Raw genomic sequence first — 23,357 nt, forward strand, 5'->3', positions numbered from 1 at the left:
GTGAAAATAATGCACTTACTATTTTTAAAATAGCAGCAAGACAAGTGCCTCCCTCTCCACTCCCACTCTGCCACCTGCTTTGAGCTTTTTTCCAGTAGTGATGATGGATTTACACTGATCCAACCATGGTCAGTCTGACACAGGCTCTATTGAGTTCCTGCCCTTGTGACCAATGGTGAGAATGGATGGGACAGCTGGTCAGCTTTAGGACCAAGCTGTGTCACTCTGCCTCGAGACGGGACTTTGAGCTCATCAGCATTATGCTCTCTCCACCTACCCAGATGCAGAGCCACTGATCAGCCCCTCTCCGACATCTATCACTTTGGGAAATTCTGTATTCGAAGCCCTGACAATTATGTGAGCGTTTTATTTCCCAGGAAGTTAAATGAAGCCACGACATCCAAAGACTCCTGCACACCACAGTCCAGGCACACGCTGTCCCTCACGCCGGGACAAGTGGCCTTGCACTTTGGCCAAACGGCTGCTCTGACAGGTGGGGGTGCAAGCAGTCAGAGAATTCCAAGGACAGTTCTCCCAGCCGTAACCAACAGCATACCTGGCCATGCCCAGACTTGGAAAGTTGGCGGGGACAATGAGCACGTCCAGCCTGGAGAAGGGGTGTGTCCCCAGGACAGAGTGTGCCGACGACAAGCAGAGAGGGATGAGCGGCAGGAGGGTCTTCTGGCAGGCTCCCTTGAGGTGCGCCGGGGCGAAGAGCCGGTATGGAATGATCTCCTCGGCGGCAGCTGGCGCGCTCTGGAAGCGGCAGGGGTAGTCCGCATGAGCACAAGTGTCCGTGCACCTGGAACAACACAACATCAATGGGTGCGCAAATTTCATTCTTGCTACCGAGGTGAGTTCTCTCACGGCCCTCAAAGCCCTTCGCTGGGGCCCTGGCTTTTCTGAGTGGCAGTGGAAAATTGCTGGTCAAGACTGACCGGCAGCTTAAAGATCCCATTCTGGAATTTCTTAGAATAAAAGATGTGGACTCAGGCAGAACAATAAACCAAATGACAATACAGGTTTCAACTTTTCAAGAGGGCACAATCCATCTCACTGAAAAATAATCCAGGTGTCCGTCCCAAGGGCATAAAAAGCTATTAAGAAATGCAGATGAAGTTTGGATGATGTGTTTCCCAGCCCATGTTCAGGGGCTGGGAAATTAAACTGAATCGATCTTTTACATTTGAAATAGTAAAATTAAGATAACAGCTGAATGGTGCTGGTGAGGTGTAGGATGGGGGCACTCCTCACTAAGTTTTGGGTGGGATGAGGGTACATGAAGCACATGGGATGGAACTCAGGGTCTCGAACATGCCAGGCAGGTACTGCACCAATTAGTGCCATCTCCCCAGTCCCCTAATCCGTTCTTGAAAGAGACAGATCCAAGCCCAGGCCAAACCACCTGACCACTGCCAGTTATTTCATCAAAGGGCGAAGCTAAAAATAATTCCAGAGTCTGACTCATAATCCTCAAGAGAACTTTTCTACCCAAAGAAATCTACATCAAAGGGAACTCTAACAAACACAATGGAAAGCCCCTTTAATTTTATTTATCTTCCCCTCCCTCACCTACCCCTTAATTTTAATTTGTAAGTTATAATTCTAACTAAAGTGCTTATTAGAATTACAGTAAATGCTGAAAGCCATAGAATGTGAGCATGTCCCAATCTGGGCAGAGTGCAACATGATTCCTTTCTGATTTCTGAAGTACCCTTGGTCCACCTACAGTGAGGGCTCTGAAAGCCCACTCTGCTACGGAGTTTAGGCTTTTTCACCTAAAGTAACCTAGGTTACCTACATTTTTTTTACCAGCTTGGCACAGAAAACCGTTTCTAGCAACAAAGATGTCTACCACCACTGAGGTTAAGAAAAGCAGGTGGATCCACAGAACTTTCTGCCTCAGTAAGATGACAAGAAGAATACAAGAGAATTGTATACAAGACAAGAGAATTGAACTCTTGTCTATGTCCCTAGATAACCATGCTTCTTGAAGCAAGCAGTTAAAGACACCTATGGGTACACAGCTAACTGAACAGGCTGCATGCAGTATTTATCTCATGACAGTGCTGTGCTGCTGCATCCATTCAAAGTCACAAGGGGTGATTTTGTGACTTTGTGCTGCTGCATCTATTCAAAGTCACGAGGGGTGACTTTTACTCCACAAGCACTGCAGGAGTAATTCCTGAGTACAGAGCCAGGAATAACCTCAGAGCATCACAGTGGTGACCCAAAAAGCAAAACAACAACAACAAACAAAAGAAGAGTGTGGAGGAATATAATACACAAACTCAACAAAATTGAGTACTTCACCAAGAATATTCTATCCTGTTAAATTATCATCCAGAGAGAATGATACAGAGTTTCATGAACAAGCAACACTTTAGGGAATTCTTAGCGTTATAATCAATTTGCAAGAAGTGTTAAAAGTACTTTTCTAAAGGACAGGACAAACTTCCCAAACATGTGGCAGTGAGTATGGCATTCACTCATGGTGTATATGGTTGCCCTCTATCACATTAAGAAGCATATGTTTACTCCTAGTTTGCTAAGGGGTTTGTATTTTCAATTACGAGTAACTATAGTCTTATTTATATTGGTTAAAATCACTCAGGAATCAATCATCACAAGTTGGATTTTTTTTATTTATTTTCTGGTAATTCCATTCCTTTAAGTTTTTGGAGCAGAAAATATGAAACAAATTTGCTCTATGTCTGCCAAAGGGGAAACACTGGAGGAGGGAAGAGACACTGTGGAGGGATTAGTGTTGGCACACTGTATACCTGTAACAACTCTATTATGAACAACTTTGTAAATCACAGCACTTCATTAAAATTTTTAATTCCGTGTTCTAAAAAGTATACCAACAATTGAGGCATAAGTTTAAATTCTACAAATCAAAGGAATTTTGCAAAAAGTCCACAGTCCATAGTCCTAACAAGAAGCACATTATCCAGAAAGTCTCTGTCTTTCAGTCAAAAACCTCAGAAGGGGCTGGAGAGATAGCACAGCGGGTAGGGCGTTTGCCTTGCACGCAGCCGACCCGGGTTCAAATCCCAGCATCCCATATGGTCCCCTGAGCACGGCCAGGGGTAATTCCTGAGTGCAGAGCCAGGAGTAACCCCTGTGCATTGCCAGGTGTGACCCAAAAAAAGAAAAAAAAAAAAAACAACCTCAGAAGCTGGGGGTATGGTGCCGCCAGCAGGTCAACCTGTACCGGCGGGGTGAGTGTATCAGCAGCTTGACTTTGCCTTCAGGCTTCCTGACACCCCAAAACTGCCGCTGTGCCTTTGGCCGGACCCAACAACCTTGGGCCAAGTTTACCAAGAAATTAAATGGTCAAAGGTTAGGTAGATGGGAGCTATACAAGCTCATTAATTGGCCTTATTTCAGAGACCCATAAATCTCGAAAGAGATCAAAAGCTGCAGTTAATCTTGGCTCTTAAATAGCTGAACAGACTGAGGTAAATCAGAGGAGGATGGGCTAGCCAGGGGCCCACCCAAGCAGAGCCCCCAACAGCCACTTGTTCCCACATTCCAAAATTGCCGCCATATCCCCAGCCTGACTCCACCATCTCAGGATGAACCCCACCAAAATATAATCTGCTGAAAATTCAGGTATGAGGGTTTTGTGACTAAAATTTCCAGGCTTTCTCAGAGTTGGAGCAGGCTACCTCCCCTTACTTCCCAGTACTTCTGGAAACACTGGCAGTCACCCCTATGAAGCAACTCCATCACCACCATGTCAGCTCTACATGGTGAAGAGTTCTGAAGCCTTCACCATGTCTGAAGCCTTGCTTCAGACACCCATAAATAAATCTTACAAGAGATCACAAGCTGCAGTTTTCTGGAACCTGTGCATGGCTGAAGAGACTAAGGGAAATCTGAGAGGGGTGGGCTAGTCTGGTGCCCGCCTGGCAGTCACTTGCTTCTACAGTCCAAAATCGCCGCCATACCCCTGGCCTGACACACCCCCGGTCTGACACTGTCTCAGGACAAACCTCACCAAGATATAACCTGCTGAAAATTTGGGCGTGCAGGTTTTGTGACTGAAATCTCCAGGCTTTCTCGGGGTCAGGATGGGCTACCTCCCCCCACCTCCTTGTACTTCCGGAAGCCTTGGCAGTCACATCCACACCCCAATGCTGCCACCCTGTTGAAAAGCTATTCCAGCCTTACCCTCCCAATAAAAAAAACTGAATGCCCTGAACAAACACCATGACCTCTTGGCACCTGTATTGTAAACTATAATGCACAAAAGGAAAAGGAGAGAGAGAGCAAGAAGGAGAGTGCCTCCCATAGAGAGAAGCTCGGGTGGGCTGAGGGTGAGTGGGGGTGTTGGGGTATGGTGGTGGGGAAACAGGGAACATTGGTGGTGGGAAATGTACAATGGTGGAGGGATAGATGCTGGATCACTGTATGACTGAAACCCAATTATAAACAGCTTTGTAATGGTCTATCTCACGGATATTCAATTTTAAAAGTTTTTAAAATAATAAAAAAAATTAATGTGGAGTTCATGCTCAATTCAATCAGCTTAATCAATGGCTGAATAAATAGCAGTACCCCTACATTTTAAAAAACTTATGAGTACATAATTTGAGGTACCCAAATATAAATTGAAAAACTGTTTAAAAAAGTGAGCGAATTATCTCTAGACATGAAGAGCTCTATCAAGGTAGGTAATACGCTATCTCATTAGTGTGAATTTTAACATATTATATTCACAAAATGTTGGACCAATTGACATTCCCACCAGCAGTGGGTAAGAGTTCCGTTTCCTCCACACCAGCACTGGTTATTTTTGTTCTTTTCGATTAATTTCAATTTCCGTGATAGTTACTAATCTCTTTAGGTGGTCTGTTTCCTCTTGTTTCAACTTTGGAAGACTATAAAGACTATCAAAATTTATCCACATCTTCTAGGTGCTTAGTTTTGTAGCACAAAGATTTTCATAGTGATCCCTGATGATCTTTTGAATTTCTGTGCTATCTGTTGTGAAGACCTCCTTTCATTTCTAATTCAGTTTATTAGAATTTTCTCTTCCCTGCCCACTCCCCAATCTTTCTTATTCTTTCAAAGAACCTGCTCTTGTTTTCTTTGATCTTTAAAGGGGTTTGGTGTTTTGGTTTGTTTCTTTTTTTCAGTTTTCATTTCATTCATTTCTTCTCTAAAAGTTCTTCTATTTCTTTCCTTCTGCTTTCTTTGGATTCTCGTTGTTAGTCTTTAACACACTGACTGAGCTGTGTTGTTAGGTTATTTATCTGGGTCCTTTCTAGCTTCTTAAAGAACACTTGCATGTTGTTATGAAATTCCTCCTTAACACTGCTTTTGCTGTGTCCTATATGTTCTGGTAACTTGTGTCTTCATTCTGATTTGTTTTCAGAAATATTTTAATTTCTTCTCATTTTCTCTCCAACTCACTGGTTTAGATGCTTGTCTCACAGCATGGGACTAACCCCAGTTCAACTCCCAATACCACATTTGGTTCCCCTGAACATCACCAGGAGTAACTCCTGAGCACCACAAGGAATGGTCTGAAAACAAACAAGAAATAAATTATATAAATTTACCCAGAAAACATTCTTAGAAATTAAAAACTATGTTTTTAACATGTTGTAAATTAGTATAGTCTCCTTCCTCCTGAACTTCCTTTCCCATTAATTTCATGGATCTTCTTGAGTGAATCTGGTACCCAGGAGGGTTTTCTTTAAGTTGAGTTCATCAGCTTCGTGGTTCTCTGGTTCCTGTAGCCCCTTGTTGGTACTGTTTCAATGTTGCCATGAATGAGAAGAACTGGTAAAGCAATATCAAACCATGACTTTCTCTAATAAGATTATTTTACAGAAGATATTCCCAAGGAATAAGAATCACAATACTAAAAATTGCCTCAAGAGGTTCTTTAATCTTATTTTAAGACAAGGCTGTATTGAAACAGACATAAATGTTTCTCTCATACAGTTGAACTTCTAGAGAAATTCTCTCTTGGGTATGCACATCATATTTTCACAACCCCTCGCTTGGATCAACCTGTTAATTTTGTCACTATTTCCTCTGTTCTTGGTTTATATAAGGCAACCTGCATTATGTTAGAGTACACACAAATAAATATATCTCTGACCCTATCTTTGAGAAGTTTACAGTTTTGCTTGGAGAAAAATATTAAAATTTCTAAATTCAGTAACAGTGAAATGTTTACAAAATAGAATTAGCATATCTTAGCTATCAGAGTAGATGCTTAGTTGCTATAAAAGTCACAAGTGTTTACAATGCTCCCAAAGTAATGCTTACTATAGTTTCAGTATAAATATACGTGATGATAACACAGGAGTGTCCAAGAACAAGGTGAAGTATGTTGGCTTTTGTTTTTTTTCATTTTTTTCTGGTCACACCTGGTGGTGCTCACTCCTGGCTCTGTGCTGAGGGATCACTCCTCGTGGTGCTCGGCTAATCACAACATTGTATCATGGATCCAACCATGGTTGATCATGTTCAAACCAAGTGCCTTAACCTCTGCAGCATCTCTCTGGTCCTCTTTTTTTTTTTTTTAAACTCAATGGATAGCATCAAACTCAGGGCATTACATTCATGAGCTCTACCACTGATCCACAGCCCTGACCCTTTGGGGTGTAGTCAGGTTATTTTCCTAGGGCAATCAGTATATGACAAATAAAAATGACATGGCGGCATTAAAGACAACAAAAGTACATGTTGATCACAGACTAAAGAATCAAATCAAGTCAATGAGATTAAAGAAGAGGGGTATGTTGAAATTGGCCTTTTCCTCTATTATTTATACATATAATTTCTTTTCTATACCGGGGCTGGAGCGATAGTACAGTGGGTAGGGCGTTTGCCTTGCACGCGGCCGACCCGGATTCTAATCCCAGCATCCCATATGGTCCCCCGAGCACCGCCAGGGGTAATTCCTGAGTGAAGAGCCAGGAGTAACCCCTGTGCATCGCCGGGTGTGACCCCCCCAAAAAAAACAAAAAAAATTTCTTTTCTATACCTTTGAAGAGATAGAGACAGGGCCTCATCCTCCAGTATGTGCAAGGCACCACATCATCCCTCACCAAGTCTGCCCTTCTCTAGGTTGAATAACCACAAAGACTTTTCTTCTTTCTTGTGATGCCTATTCTTCATGCTTTTAATCATGTTTATTGGAGTTCTCTGGACTGTATCCAAGTTTCCATGTCATGCTTAAACATAAGTTGTGACAAGCAAGACAATGCTCTAAGACAAAAACTTCCAAAGGTTAGGCCTTATACAAAGATTCTCCTATGGCTGGAGAAGTTTATACTAGTGGAAAAATAAAAATAATAACCTTTTAACAGAGTTCTTAAGTGCCTTATAACTAACCTATTCACTAAAATACCCAGACAGGCTAGAACATGCTCAAAGAAGGATTGCTCTTCCCATAAGTTAGCCCACAATAACAGTGATCAAAAGTTCAGTGACCAATAATCTGGTCAAATCTCTGGGACCCAGATGAACACTTTAAGGCCCCTGTAAAAGTATCATTGTGTGACTCCAACTGGTGGTCTTAAACTTTGATATAGAAGGGGGGGTGGGGAAGGCAGGGGGACCAGATGTGACTATAACAAAAAACACCACCACAATTGGCACTCAGAGAACCTTTGTCTGTGAACACAATGTAGAGCCAAAATTTAGGAGATAAAAACAATGCTACTCTGTAATGACTAAAAAGAAGCATGTAAAGAAGCATGGACAGGTATTGGAACACTGTATGACCGAAATGGTCAGCTGTGGAACTCCACCTAAGGGTGTCTCAAAAAAAAAATCAAAATTACAAAAAAATAAGCATGCAGCCATTGAAGGAGTAAGCAAACATAAGCTATCTTACCAGCAGTACATTTCTGATGAACAAGCACAGTGATAAAGGAAGGGAAAACCTAACCACAGCATGTTTGGCACAGAAGGCATACTATGGAAAGGGTGCCATTCCACTGGCCTGGCATTTCCACACAGGGGCCTCCCTGGAGGGGACCCCTGACTCTTTCCAGGGCTCATATTGACCAGCTTGGTTGCCCTGGTCTTTCTCGTTTAAATCTGCGTGTGACTTTATGCATGTGTGTTGAGAAGCCAGCACTGGCTGGCAACTGGGAGAGCAAATATGTCTGATTTGGAAGTGTAAGAAAGACAACTGAGACTGTGCACTCGAGTATTCCCTAAGTCCAGCTCCTGTCATCAATAAAATATTTACCTGGCTCTTCTGTGTAAGTCACAATTAGTTTTGAACACAGAAGGACATGAGGGAAACTACATTTACCCCTTCCCAAAACTCCTCTGGAACTTTAGCTACCATCTCTGCCCAGAATCCCCATCTGATTTGGCTGTCTCCTGCTCTCTTCACAAAGACTAGTGTGGAAAAAACTTGCTTTTTGAAAGCAGGGAGAACACAGAGGCAAGGCTGCTAGCTGCTACCTCATCACATATCTCCAGAATATCACATTTCTCTGCTTGTCCCTAGTCTTCCTCGGGAATATATGATTCAAGTGGACACTCCCTCAAAGAAACAATGAGCCCTGAAAGTATGGAAAAGAGAGTACTGGGTTTTTTTGTTTGTTTGTTTGCTTTTTTGAGAATTCAGCATCATCAAAGTCTTAGTAAAAGATGCAACCATGGAATTTGATACTCTTTTAATAGAACTAGAGGTACTTTGCTGAGTGGGGTCAGGCAGAAGGAAAGGGACAGATACAGAATGATCTCCTAATTTAGGACATGAAGATGCATAGTAGGACAGCAACAAGTGACCAAAAGCAACAGAACTAGAAAGTTGTGGGAGAGACACTGGGTGGGGCCCTTGGAGCACTGGTGGGGGGAAGTGAGCAATCTGATGATGGGTGTGATGCTGGAATGATATGTGCATGACAGTACTGTACAGCCTGATACTCCAGTAAAAACAGAAAGAAAGAAAACCTTAGCAATACAAATTCAAGACTATATTAAAAGGATAGTTACCAGGGGCCGGAGAGAGAGTACAGCAGGTAGGGTATTTGCCTTGCATGCACCAGACCCGAGTTCAATCCCCAGCATCCCATATGGTCCCCCCAGCACCGCCAGGAGTAATTCCTGAGTGCAGAGCCAGAAGTAACTCTGAGCATTGCTGGGTGTGACCCAAAAAGCAAAAAAAAAGTATCAAATGGCACTGAAATGAAAGCACAGCAGATAGGGTGTTTGCCTTGCACATGGCTGACCCAGGTTCGATTCCTCCATCCCTCTCAGAGAGCCCAACAAGCTACCAAGATCATCTCACCCGCACGGCAGAGCCTGGCAAGCTACTTGTGGTGTATCTGATATGCCCAAGACAGTAACAACAATGGAGACATAATGTCTCACAATGGAGACATTACTGGTGCCCACTCGAGCAAACTGATGAGCAAAGGGATGACAGTGATACAGTGATACAGTATCAAATGATCACTCTGGACAAGAACTGAGTGTTGAAAAATGGTAAAAGGATATACATGATAACCTCTAAGTATCTGCACTGCCAACCATAATGCCTGAGAGAGAAAGAGAGGGGGGGGAAGGGAGAGAGAGAGAGAAAGGGAGAGAGAGAGATAGGGAGAGAGAGGGAGAGAAAGAGAGAGAGAGGGAAGAACACTACCTGCCACAGAGGCAGGCGAGGTAGAGCAGAGGAGAGCAGGGAAACTGGGGTCTGTACACTGGTGAAGAGACGGGTGTTGGAAACATTATAGGACTAAAACCCAAACATGAAAAACCTTGTAAGTGTGTATCTCACTGTGATTCAATATATTTTTTTTAATAAAAGGATAGTATTATAACTAAATATATATGTTCTTGGTATAAAAGGATGTACATGAACATAACATTAACAAAATAAAAGATAAAATCAATTGATCATAACAACAGACACAGAGAAACTTTTTGAAAATATTCGACAACCACTCATGATAAAAAGTGTCTCGTCGCTCTCCGCAGAGATATGACCCCGGCGGCCGCACAGGTGAGGCCTCTCTGCTGCTGAACGAGCATGATTCCAGAGGCCATCTAAACTACTTTTGGTACCAGCAGCTTCTTACAGAAATGCCTCTAGACTGGGAACTAAGCTGCGGCCCCATGCCGCCCCAGGAGGGGAAAGGTTTTTCTCTCTCCCCTTTTCCTTGTCGGGGGGCATGGGTGGCGACCGCCACCTTATGAGGACCACTAATGAGAGGTACGAGCTTGCAATGATGCAATTTCTGGCAGTGATTTCCCTGGACTTAGTTACTAAATTACTAAAATACAGAAATCCAAAACCGCGCGACCCTGACCTCGTATCTCTTCATTCTCAGCAATGGAAAAGAAATTATCAAATGCTTCCTTTTCAGCAGGCCTGATTCTGGGGGGGAAACTCCAAACAATAATAGTGAGTTTTTGTTGAAATATTGAATGTAACCAAAGTAAAGAGAAAGTAAAGTGAAATTTATCAGCTACACAGGTGGGGAGTGGGGCAGGGGGGCATGGGGGGTGGGTGGGAGGTATACTGGGTTTTTTATTTTTTTGGTGGTGGAATATGTGCACTGTGAAGGGATGGTTGTTCGAGCATTATATAACTGAGACTTAAGCCTGAAAGCTTTGTAACTTTCCACATGGTGATTCAATTAAAAAAAAAAAAAGCGTCTCAACATAGGAAAGGCCACATACAACAAAACCACATCTAACATCAGACTCAAAGGAGAAAACTGAAAGCTTTTCTTCGAAGATGAGGTACAAGCCAAGAACAGGCACTCTCACCAATCCTTTTCAACACAATACTGGAAGTCCTAGGGGAGATGGTGGTGCCAGCAGGTCAACCAGTACCCGTGGGGCGAGTGCATCAGCAGCCTCTTGGTGCCTTCAGACTTCCAGGTACCCCAAAATTGCTGCTGTGCCTATGGCCAGACCCCAAAACCTTGGGACCAAGTTTACCAAAAATGAAACAGCCAAAAGTGAGGTATGTGGGAGCCATGCCCACAAACCACCTCTGGCTCAGCTATACAAGCTCATTTATTGGCCTTATCTCAGAGACCCATAGATAAATCTCAGAAGAGATCAAAAGCCACAGTTAATTTCAGACCCATACATGCCTGGGGCAAATAAGAGGGGGGCAGATTAGCCTGGTGGCCCGCCCAAACAGAGCCCCCAGCAGCAGCTTGCTTCCACAATCCAAAATCGCTGCCATATCTTCGACCTGACTCTACTGTCTCAGGACGGACAGTATATAATCTGATATAATCTGAGGAAAATTCTGGCATGTGGGTTTTGTGACTGAAATCTCCAGGCTTTCTCAGAGTTGGGGTGGGCTACCTCCCCCACTTCCCAATACACCTGGAAGGACTGGCAGTCACCCTCACGAACCAACTCCAGTGCCACCCTGTAAACGCTACTGCTGGCCTTGCTTCAGAGACCCCTAAATATATCTCGAAAGAGATCAAAAGCCACAGAAAAGCTCAGACCTGTGCACGGCTGACCGGACTGGGATAAACTGGAGGGGGGCAGGTTGGCCTGTGCCTGCCCAAGCAGAGCCTCCAGCAGCCACTTGCTTCCACAATCCAAAATCGCCACCATACCCCCAGCCTGACTCCACCATCTCAGGACGGACCTCACCAAGATATAATCTGAAAATTTTGTAATGTGGATCTTAGCGCCCAATAGCCCTGACCCAAAGACAGAGCAGCAGGTCCCGGAAGACACCACTGCGCCAGAGATCTCTCAGGCCCCATATCAAGCCAATATCACCGGAGCACCCCAGACGGAGCAGGTGCAGTCTCCCCACTGACTCCAGATGGAATCCCGGTGACCAAGAGCTTCCACAAGCAGACCCAGGTATGCGGGTTCAGGACTAAATCTCCAGGCATGGTGGCAGAGGACCCAGGCTGCCCCTCCCCAGGTCCCTGCCCGCCCAGCAGACTGGCTGTTGCCCACAATTTGCCTCCAGGTGCCATCTTAGCACACCAACAGCCCTGGCCCAGAGACGCCCAACTGAATCCCAAAATGGATTAGTGCTATCCAGAGATGTCTCTGGAACCCAACCACTTACAATCTAGAAATTTACATTTATAATCACTGTCGTGCAAGCTCTCAGGGTATTCAAAATGAGCAATGGAAAATAAATTAATTATCTAATGTCTGCCCCTGGCAGGTAGGCTTGAATGGTGGTGGGAAATTTTGAGCAAAACACAATGCCCAAAATGAGAGAGAGAGAGAGAGAGAGAGAGAGAGAGAGTATTAGGGAAATTGTCTGCCATAGAGGCAGGGTGAGGACTGGGATGTGGGTGGTGGAAAATGTGCTCTGGTGGAGGGATAGGTGTTCCATCATTGTAGGGCTAATCTCAAACATGAAAGCTTTGTAACTCTATCTCACGATAATACAATTAAAAAATAAAAGTAATTCGGAGTTCAAGCCCAATTCAATCAGCTTAATCAATGGCTGAACAAATAGCAGTACTCCTACATTATTTAAAAAAATTATTTTACCACGGGAGGGGGGGAAAATACTGGAAGTCCTAGCCACAGCAATTTAGCAAGAAAAAGGAATGAAAAAAGAAGTTAAACTAGCACTACTTGTAGAAGACATGATAATATATTTATAAGATCCCACCAAAATATAGTTATATAATAAACCAATAGAGTAAACTGACAGGACACAAAACCAAAACAGAGTTGGAGAGACTGCAAAGGGCCTGGACACATATTTTACATCTGGGAGCCAGAGGGTTGATCCTGGCCCCACACAATCCCCCAAGCAGTGAGTCTGGCCTCCAAAACAACAACAAAACATCTCCAAGCTTGTTGCATTTTCATATTGAACTAGAAGAACATAATAGCAAGAAAATGTCACATTTACAACTGCATCAAAATTATTCAAGTATCTGCTTAACAAATGAGGTAAATAAAAAACTCTAATTAGAGCCATTACTAGTCACTATTAGAGGAAGTAAAAAAAATACACAAAAACAAACAAAAATCTAATATATCATATTTGAAATATTTCATATTTAAAGTGACCACTCAATCCAAAGTATTGCACAGATTTAACCCAACCTGTATCAAAATTCCCCCAGAATTTGATGAACTCAGGGTTTGTCATCCATATTTTGTCAACCAAAATACTGTCTCAAAGGACTCAGTGAGGACATGATATTTATTCTTGAGGAGGCAGGTGCAAGGAGGGGGGAGGCTGGCCTGATCAATCAATTTTCCCTGCATGGAGGTAGAAGGGGTTTTTGTTTGAGGAGGAAACGAAGATTGTCTTTGGTTAAATAAATAGAGCTTAAACTGTAAATAGACAAGCAGCTACTTAAGCAAAACTTGAAACTATAAATATAGCTATGGCTCTATTAGCCCAGGTGGGCCTTGGTCATCAGGTGGGCAACAGTGGGGCATGTCTGCATGGGTTGGGTGTTCTCGCTAGTCATGGGGATTGACCAGTCTCTGAGCATAACTTTGAAGAAGGGCTGTGAAGCAAATAGTAACTCTGGATTGCTTTCAGCTTCATAATCTTCTTTAAGGAATAGATCAAACATTATTAAAATCTGTAAGGGATCACAAAACCCTCAAATGCCCAAATGAATCCTAAGGAAAAAATAAGAGGCATCATGCTCTCCAACTTTCAGTTATACTATAAATCACTAGTAATCAAAATAGTATGTTGTTTGAATTAAAACAGACACTCTATTGAAACTGAATTGAGAACACAGAAACAAACCCTCTTATTTTAATTATATGAATAATTACCTTTTAGGGAGTCAAGGGCATAAAATGGAAAAAGAAAAACATCCCCAACAAATGGTGCTGACAAAACTGGTCAGACATGCAAAATAACACAGTAGGGCCACTATTTCATACCAGGTGCTAAAGTTAAATCAAACTGCATTAAAAACTTGGTGTTAGACTCAAATTCATAAGGTATGTCACAGAAAACATACACAAAAACACTTCATGTTATTGACTTTAATGGTGCCTTCTGGGATTCAACTCCACTGGTAGTGAAGTTTAAAAAATATATAATTACATCAAACTAAAAATCTTCTGCACTGAACATACACACACATACACACACAAAACCGAACTCTAAAACAGAAAGATATCCTGAAAATAGAGAAAATATTCACACACCATAATTCTGACAATGGGGTAGTATATGGAATGAGTGAGATATAGAAGTAATTCACAAAACTCAACAAAACGCACCCACTGTCAAAAGTGAAGAAAAGGGTTGACCATACTCTTCTGCAAAGAAGACATACACATGATCAGCAGACACATGAATGAAATATTACCTCACACTAGTGAGAATGGCTGTTTTTTAAAAGTCCAGAAACAAGTGCTTGTAAGGAAGTGAAAGAGTAAGAATCCTCACTGTTGGTAGGAATGAGGTTAGCCTCTATGGAAAAATAGTATGAGGAGTTCTCAAAAAAATTAAAAATATAACTACTATTTGATGCAGCAATTCAAGCCCAAGAATACAAAAATACTAATTCAAAAGATATATGCACAGTTACGTTCATTGTCACTATTCACAACAGCCAAGGTCCGGAAACAGCATGATGCCCAATAACAGGTGCGTGGATAAACATGTGGCATAAAGGTGCTGTCCCTCGCCTGCCCCTGAGGAATCCCAGCAGCCACCATCTTCCAGAACCCAATGAAAAGCCCAGGGATGCAGGATCAGTAACGACAAACACTAGGCCTCAGGGGATGTGGGGGGAGCCAGTCCCTCTCACCCCCCCCCCATAGGACTCAGATGATGCCCACCAACTGCTTCCAGCTGCTGCTTAAGCTTCTTAACGGCCATGATCCAGAGACACACAAAAGAATCTCGGAACCGAGCAGCTCACTGCAGAGATCTCTCCAGACCCTAAGTATTAAAATTTTAGAATTCCAGGAGTGTGCTGCCACTCTCACGGCTGTGCGACATCTTATGCTATTAATGACAAACAACACAAAATTAATTGTCTAGCATTGCCTTTTCAGCAGGTTTGAGTGATGGTGGGTAAATTACAAATAATAACAGTGGGACTGGTGTCAAAATATTGAATGTAATCAAAGTAGAGAGTATTGTGGAAATTGTCTACCACACAGGCAAGGGAAGGGTTGGGATGGGGGTGGGGGGAGATACTGGGGACTTTGGTGGTGGAGAGTGTGCACTGTTGGAAGGATGGGTGTTCCATCACTATATGACCAAAACTCAAACATGAAAGCTTTGTAACTGTATCTCACACTGATTCAATAAAAGAGAAAGAAAAAAAGACGTGGTATAAATACAATACATGGTGGAATACTGCTTGGGTCTAAGAAAAGAAATCTCTTTGCAACAACCTGCAAGAAACTGGAGGGTTTCATGCTAAGAGGAGTCAGAAAGAAAAAGACAATACCAGATTATCTCACTCAGATCAGGTGTATATACAAAGTAGGAAGAGACCATACCCAGTAAAGATAAACCCTAAGATTCTGGTCACAGAATGAAGGTCGCCAAGGTGCAGAGAGTCGGCTGAGGGGCCAAATGATTACGGTGGAATGATACTGTCATTTTTTACAAACAGTGAGACACACTTTATAAAAAGCATTTTTTTTAAAGACAAGGGTTTTATTTATTTATTTATTTATTTATTGCTTTTTGGGTCACACCCAGCGATGCACAGGGGTTACTCCTGGCTCGTGCACTCAGGAATTACTTCTGGTGGTGCTTGGGGGATCATATGGGATGCTGGGAATCAAACCCGGGTCATCGCGTGCAAGGCAAACGCCCTACCCACTGTGCTATTGCTCTAGCCCCTGAAAAACAATTTTTTTAAATGCTTGAATGTACCATATGCTGGGTCACAAAACATACCCCAATAGAATCAGGAAGATAGAAATTGTATCAACTCTCTTTTCAGACTATGATACACTGAAGATAAAAGTTAATCAAACACAGAAATGGAGAATGAAATCAAACATCTGGAAATTAAACAACTCAATGTTGAACAAGTGGGTCAGAGAGAAAATCAAGGAAGAACTCAAAAGATTTCTGGATACAAATGAGAATGAAGACACGAGCTACCACAACTTGTGGGACACAGCTAAAGCACTGTTAAGGGAAAATTTATAGCTCTGCAAGTGTTTATCAGGAAGGAACAAAGGGCCCACATAAATAGCCTGACTTATGACCTTAGAAAAGGACCAACAAAAGGAGCTCAAACCAGACAGGAGGAAAGAAATAATAAAACTCAGCAGAAATCAACGAGCTAGATTCCCAAAAATCAATTCAAAAAATCAATGAAACCAAGAGCTGGTTCTTTGAGAAAATAAACAAGACTGATAAACCAGTTTTGCTTTCTGAGAGAGAGAGAGAGAGAGAGAGAGCGAGAGAGAGAGAACCCTAATAAACCAAATCAGAAATGAAAATGGGGACATCACAACAGAAACCAAAGAAACTCAAAAGATCATCAGAGATTACTTTGAAAATCTGTATGCCACAAAACATGAGAACCTAGAAGAAATGGATAAATTTCTGGATTCCTATAACTTCCCAAGGCTGAACTAAGAAGATTTGGAATACATAAATAAGCTTATCACTATCAAGGAAATTAAAACTGTAATCAAAAGTCTTCCCAAAAACAAAAGCCCTGGTCCAGATGGATTCACTAGCAAATTCTCTCAAACATTTAAACAGGACCTATTGCCAGTTCTTCTCAAGCTTTTCCAGGAAACTGAAGAAATAGAAATACTCCCAAAAAGTTTCTGTAAGGCACATATCACCCTAATATCAGAAGCAGAGAGAGACATCACAAAAAAAGAAAATTACAGGTTGATATCCCTGATGAACATGAATGCAAAGATCCTCAACAAAATATTAGGAAATAGAATCCAACAACTCATTAAAAACATCGTATACGATAACCAAGTGGGATCCATCCTGGGGAAGGAAGGGTGGTTTAACACTCCCAATCTATCAACATAATCCATCATTTCAATGAAAGAAAGATAACCATATGATCATATCAATAGACGCAAAGAAAGCATTTGATATGATCCAGCATCTGTTCATGATGAAAACTCTCACCAAAATGGGAACTGAAGGAACTTCCCTCAATATAGTCAAAACCATCTATCACAAGTCCATGGCAAGCATTATTCTCAATGGGGAAAAACTAAAAGCCTTGCTCCTAAGATCAAGGACAAGACAAGGATGACCACTCTCACCACTTCCATTCAATACAATACTGGAAGTACTTGCCATAACAGTTAGGGAAGAAAAGGACATTAAGGGCATCAAGATAGGAAAGGAAGAAATCAAGCTCTCACTACTTGCAGATGACATGATACTATACTTAGAAAACCCTAAAGGATCTACCCAGAAGCTCCTAAAAAAAAAAAACAACAGACTTGTATAGTAAAGCCGCAGGCTACAAAATAAATCAATACCCCAAAGGCCATGGCTCCCTTATATGCAAATCATGAGAGAGAAGAAAGTGATATGAAAAAAAATCCCATTCACAATCATGCCTCAGAAAATCAAGTACCTCAGAATCAGCGTAACTATACGGACATTTCTCAAAAAAACTAGAAATTGAGCTTCCATTTAACCCAGCAATACCACTTCTGGGAAAATACCCTGGGGGCCCAAAAACACACAGCAGAAACAGCATCTGCACTCTTATGTTCACTGCAGTACTATTCACCATAGAAAGAATCTGGAAACAACCTAAGTGCCCAAGAACAGATGAATGGATAAAGAAACTATGGGACATCTACACAATGGAATACCATGCAGCTGTTAGGAAAAATGAAGTCATGAAATTTGCCTATAAATGGATGGACACAGAGAGTTACATGCTGAGTGAAATGAGTCAGAAGGAGAAGGACAGATATAGAACGACTGCATTCATTTGTGGTGTATCAAAAATATGTAGTAGAGCCCACTTGCCGCGCCCGCCGCTCCAGTATGACCGAGGAGGCCAAAAAAGCTACTTTGGACACCAGCAGCCCACTGAAAAACTTGCAATATATGAACTGAGCGTTTCCACCAGGCTGCCCCTGCGGGGGCCCGGAATTTCTCTAGGTTTTCCCATCTTATGAGCACCATAAAAGGGTAAAAGATTGTAGCGATAGAATTTCAGGCAGAATTTTCCCTGGACTTTATACAGAAACCCAAAACCGTGTGGCCGCTGCCACGGCTGTGCAACCTAATGTCATCTAATCATCAGCAATATGAAATGGTTCCTTAGTAATGGGTTGGACTTTGGGGGACCAAAAAAGGGTAAAAGTTTGTAGTGACGTGTAATTTCTGGAAGTATTTTCCCTGGACTTTATACAGAAACCCAAAACCGCGCAGCTGCTGCCGTGGCCGCGCGACCTAATATCATCTAATCATCAGCAATATGAAATGGTTCCTTTTTAACGGGTCGGACTTTGGTGGGAAATCCTAACAAGAATAGTAAGTCTTTTGTTGAAATACTGAAGACAATCAAAGTGGTAGCCATCTCTCTAGATTGAACTAAGCCATATCCCCACGCCGGCTGAGAAGAAATATCCTTCTTTCTCGGGAAGAAACGCGGCGTGGCGTTAACCATAGTATGATGTCCGTTAAGTTGACACGGACCTGGTGGCATGGGAATGGGATACAAGGGAATAAAGTATTATGTACTTGGAACAGCGGGACACTGGTGGAATCTCGAGCCGGGGCCGATACCAGCGCACTACTTTTGGTTCCAGAAACTGCTTGCAGACTTTCTACCAGACTATCAACTAAGCCAGAGCCCCACGCCGGCTGATGATGGGAAATAACCATCTTTTTCGGTTTTTTTTTCCCTTTGTCAGGCAGCGTGGTGATTACTAAACAGGCGTGTGAACTCAGTGGCGCGGGACGAGGGGGGAAAAAAAAATAGAAAAGTCATGTAACAAACAGCGGGACTTAATATCTCTACATTCTCAGCAATGGAGAACTATCAAATGCTTCCTTGACAGTAGGACTGTCTTTTTCTTTTTTGGGGGAAACCCCAGCAACAATAGCGAGTTATGTGTTGAAACATAGAATGTAACCAAGATAAAGCGTAAACGAAGTGAAACTTATCACTTACAAGGGCGGGGATGGGGGGGGTCGGGAGGGGGTGGGAGGTATACTGGGGTGGTTGGTGATGGAATAGGGGCACTGGTGAAGGGAAGGGTGTTTGAATATTGTATAACTGACATAACCCTGAGAACTATGTAACCCTCCACATGGTGATTCAATAAAATTAAAAAAAAAAATAGTAAATTCAATTACATGTTAGCCAAAAAATAAAGCTTTAACAGAACAACAACAACAACAAATATGTAGTAGAAGACTAATATCCATGTCCAGGGAAAACAGGGGTTAGGAGGACTGGCCAATGGTTGGGACTAACCACAAGTGTGTGGGGGGGCTGAGGGTAGGTAAGACAAAGAAGAGACCGCTATGACAATAGAGACCGCTATGACAAAAGTAGCTGGGAATGATCACACTGGACAAGATCTGAGTGTTGAAAGTACATAAAGGGGTATTCTTGAACCACAATGCCCAAAAGGGGAGGGAGGGAGGGAGGGGGAGAGAGAGAGAGAGAGAGAGAGAGAGAGAGAGAGAGAGAGAGAGAGAGAGAGAGAGAGAGAGAGAGAGAAGAGAAAAAAAAGCACCTGCCACAGATGCAGGCAAAAGGCAAAGGGTAGTGGGTGAGGGGTGATGGGAAGGAACCTGAGGACACTGGTAATGGGAAATGTACACTGGTGGAGGGCCGGGTGTTGGAATACTGTATGACTAAAATCCAATCACGAACAGCTCTGTAAGGGTCTATCTCACAATGATTCAATTAAACTGTCACTGTCATCCCGTTGCTCATTGATTTGTTCGAGCGGGCACCAGTAACGTCTCTCATTGAGAGACTTATTGTTACTGTTTTTGGCATATCCAGTACGCACGGGTAGCCTGTGCAGGCTCCATACTCTCGGTAGCTTGCCGGGCCCTCTGTGAGGGATGGAGGAATCGAACACAGGTCAGCTGCGTGAAAGGCAAAAGCCCAACCACTGCGCTATCGCTCCAGCCCATTCAATTAAAAATGTTTTTAAAAAGTTTGAATGTAAAATATAAAATACAATATAAGAATTTGAGGGGCCGGAGCAATAGCACAGCAGGTAGGGCATTTGCCTTGCACGTGACCGACCCGGGTTCGATCCCCGGCATCCCATATGGTCCCCCAAGCACCGCCAGGAGTAATTCCTGAGAGCAAAGCCAGGAGTAACCCCTGAGCATCACTGGGTGTGACCCAAAAAGCAAAAAAAAAAAAAAAAAGAATTTGATAACTGGAACGTTTTTATTCTACAGAGAAGGAAAATGTGGTTTTCCCAAAGAAATGCATCAGTACAGATGACATCTGCAGAGTGAAAGAGCTCTCAAATTTTCTTTTCTGTCGCAGCAGGACACACTCTAGTCATGACAGTGTTTCAGTCATGGCTCTGACTTTGAAGATATGAAGCATGATCCTTGAATGGAAGTATGAATGCAATATGCAGTCTCTTAAAGTAGCCAGGTAATATTCTAAATCACCACTCAAGAGTGTCAAGTCTAATTCAGGTGTTGCAACTCAATAAAGGATGATTATGAAAAGTCACCTCTGAAGTGATAATCATTAGATAGTAGATAATCATTAGATCCAGACACTCCCCGTCTTCAAACACGCAATACCTTCTGCTTCAGTTCAGTATCAGCTAGGCTGTAGTAACTCACAGTCACATCATTTCAATCACTTGCCACGGAATAAGTTTCTTACTCATTTATAATCAAGTCTACTGTGGGTCCAAATGAGTCTCCAGGACACCTTTCCCCTACTCAGACATTCAGTCTTCTAACAACTGCAAATAAGGCCTGTACTGTGCTGTCAATGGCAGAGGAAAAGATTATAAACAGGCCTAAACACATTAAATGTTCCCACATGAACACAGAACACCTCACATCTGTCTACAATTTTCTTTTTTCCCCCTGAAATTACATGAGTAAAACCCAATAAACCATCTAAAATATTCTATATGGCTTAAGAAGACCAACCAGTCCAAAATAGGTAAGCTATTGAGTTGAAAAGTAAAAATTCCTTTCCTTCCTTTAAGAAGCAAAATGCAGGCAAAAAAGCATACCTGACATAAGACAGGGCTCAATGGCTTAATGTCTAACAATACCAACTACTGTAGACAAAAGTGAAAACAACATAAAACCAACTCAAAGAAGATCTGCATTAACAGCATATATTCTATGGTTCTTAAGGATAAGCAAACCATATGCTCTCTTACTATGAGCTTTTTCCTTTGGAAGGTACTGACTTAGTGACCCTCTGCAAAAAGAAAGAATGAGGAGGTGTGAAGGTCCCAAGGCATTCTAGAATGTGACCCAGCACAATTAGCATACTTCTGTGTCTCTTGTGGATATCTGCCCTATGCCCTGGGAACTCAAAGCTAAAATCCACTGAACAGCTGGGGAGGTTGCAAGTGAAAATCCAAAGTCTTTACTAATTTTTACAAATTTAAACTGATTTTCTCCAGTCCAGTCTGAAAAAAGAGGAAACTGCTGCCATAGTTATCAGGGCCCTAACCCTAAGAATTCTACCAACCACTGGCCCGTGACAGCCCCTGTGCTGTGACTCCCCTAGGCAGAGGCCACCCCTGTCACAGGCCACCCCCCCAGCAGTCACTGGAACCCAAATATTGGACTAGTCTGTAAGCTGCATTTTTAACCAAGGTAACTCTGAAAACCAAAGTTAAAAGTGGAAAGCTTGAAAATGGCGCATTCGAGGATTCTATTAATATAACCAAACAAAAATATTTCACTTGACTTCACCGAGAAATTCAAATACCCCCAATCTCTTTCTCTCTCCCTCCCTCCCTCTCCCTCCCCCTCTCTCCCTCTCCCTCTTCCTCTCTCCTTTCTGCATAAAAAATATGCCCATATTACAATTTTCCTTCCCTTCCTGCAAGGCTTTTCCTCTCTGATTAATTCTGTTTCCTTTAGCTTCTCAGCAGTGATGACTCACAAACCCAGCTTGTAAAATTCTAACACACTGCTCCCTCAAGCATTTGTTTTTCAAACACAGACCTGAATGCAGCTTCTGAAGGTGGGGACGTTCTTTTTGCCGACGGATCATCTGAAGGGCAGGCCTCTGGCTCCACTTCTGCCCAGGTTCCAGCTGCAATCGTAAAGGTGGAGGCTGGCATGGGCATGGTGACATAGTAATGCCAGCTCGAACACCCTAGAAACAAAAGGGGGAAGAACAATGAGGCCACCATATGATTCTGGACCATACTCTGTAGTTTTTTAGTTTTGGCACTTGAAGAGTTTAAGTGATAAAAAGGAATGAACCAGATTTAGATCTGGGCTACACAAACTGAAGGGACAATATTGCAGATTTCAGGGAAAGCATAAGAGAGATGACGGTTTCAGGTTGGTCCAGATTTGGATCAATCCCAGAGCTGAGGTGGTTTCCTTCAAATGAGGTTCTAAATACAGGGTGGGGGTGGCTATATCGCGGTGGCCACCAGCCCCGAGAAGCACAGGCTGTGGCTCCCACAGAAGCAAGAACAAACCTTATTCATTATTATTGTTGAGCATAATGTTGGACTGGAGCAGCAACACAGCAGGTAGGGCATTTGCCTTGCATACGGCCGACCCAGGTTCCATTCCTCCATCCCTCTTGAGAGGAGAGTATCCTGCCCACATGGCAGAGCCTGGCAAGCTACCCATGGCATATTCGATATGCCAAAAACAGTAACAACAAGTCTCACAATGGAGACATTACTGGTGCCCGCTCGAGCAAATCGATGAGCAACAGTGCTACAGTGCTAAAGCATAATGCTTGTCATTAAGTAGATGTTCGTGGGCAGGAGCGATTGCGCAGCAGGTAGGGCATTCGCCTTGCACTCGGCCAGCCCGGGTTTGATTCCTCCGCCTCTCTCGGAGAGCCCGGCAAGCTACCAAGAGTATCTCACCCAAACAGCAGAGCCTGGCAAGCTACCTGTGGCATATTCAATATGCCAAAAACAGTAACAAGTCTCACAATGGAGAAGTTATTAGTTCTAATAAATAGAACTAAAGTAAGAGTTTTCTATGCTTACTAGTAAAAATTGATAAGGTTGGATTTTGATATTCATATGCTTGGTTTCAACTAATTCTTAATAAAGGAAACTAGAAGGATCATTATTTCTCTCTGAAGCTCTACCAACTTAAACCCAAAGGAAAAAAAAATCACAGAACTACTTAAATGAAAAAAATATATATTTTAATAGAAAATAAAGACCCACACCTTAGAAAAAAACAAATATGCTACTATCAAGTTTGAAGAAATGTGGCCTGGTATCAAGTCTGGAAG

The 23,357-nt window shown here is 42.6% G+C and overlaps 1 protein-coding gene across 9 annotated transcripts in view; it reads right to left on the reverse strand.

The window, feature by feature from the left end:
• AOPEP (aminopeptidase O (putative)) overlaps positions 1–23,357 on the reverse strand; it is a 402,612-nt gene that overhangs the window by 262,290 nt on the left and 116,965 nt on the right. For all 9 annotated transcript variants that reach the window (XR_008628432.1, XR_008628433.1, XM_055125012.1 and 6 more), the window contains exons 4-5: positions 22,088–22,241; positions 557–802 (exon numbers count right to left, since the gene is read on the reverse strand). Coding sequence is in view for 7 of the 9 variants with exons in the window: in XM_055125012.1 (XP_054980987.1) it covers positions 557–802; positions 22,088–22,241 (400 nt within the window). In the remaining 2 variants the exon portion in view is untranslated. The remainder of the gene's footprint in view (positions 1–556; positions 803–22,087; positions 22,242–23,357) is intronic.

Source organism: Sorex araneus, chromosome 2, assembly GCF_027595985.1.
Source record: "Sorex araneus isolate mSorAra2 chromosome 2, mSorAra2.pri, whole genome shotgun sequence".
NCBI classification, from domain to species: Eukaryota; Metazoa; Chordata; class Mammalia; order Eulipotyphla; family Soricidae; genus Sorex; species Sorex araneus.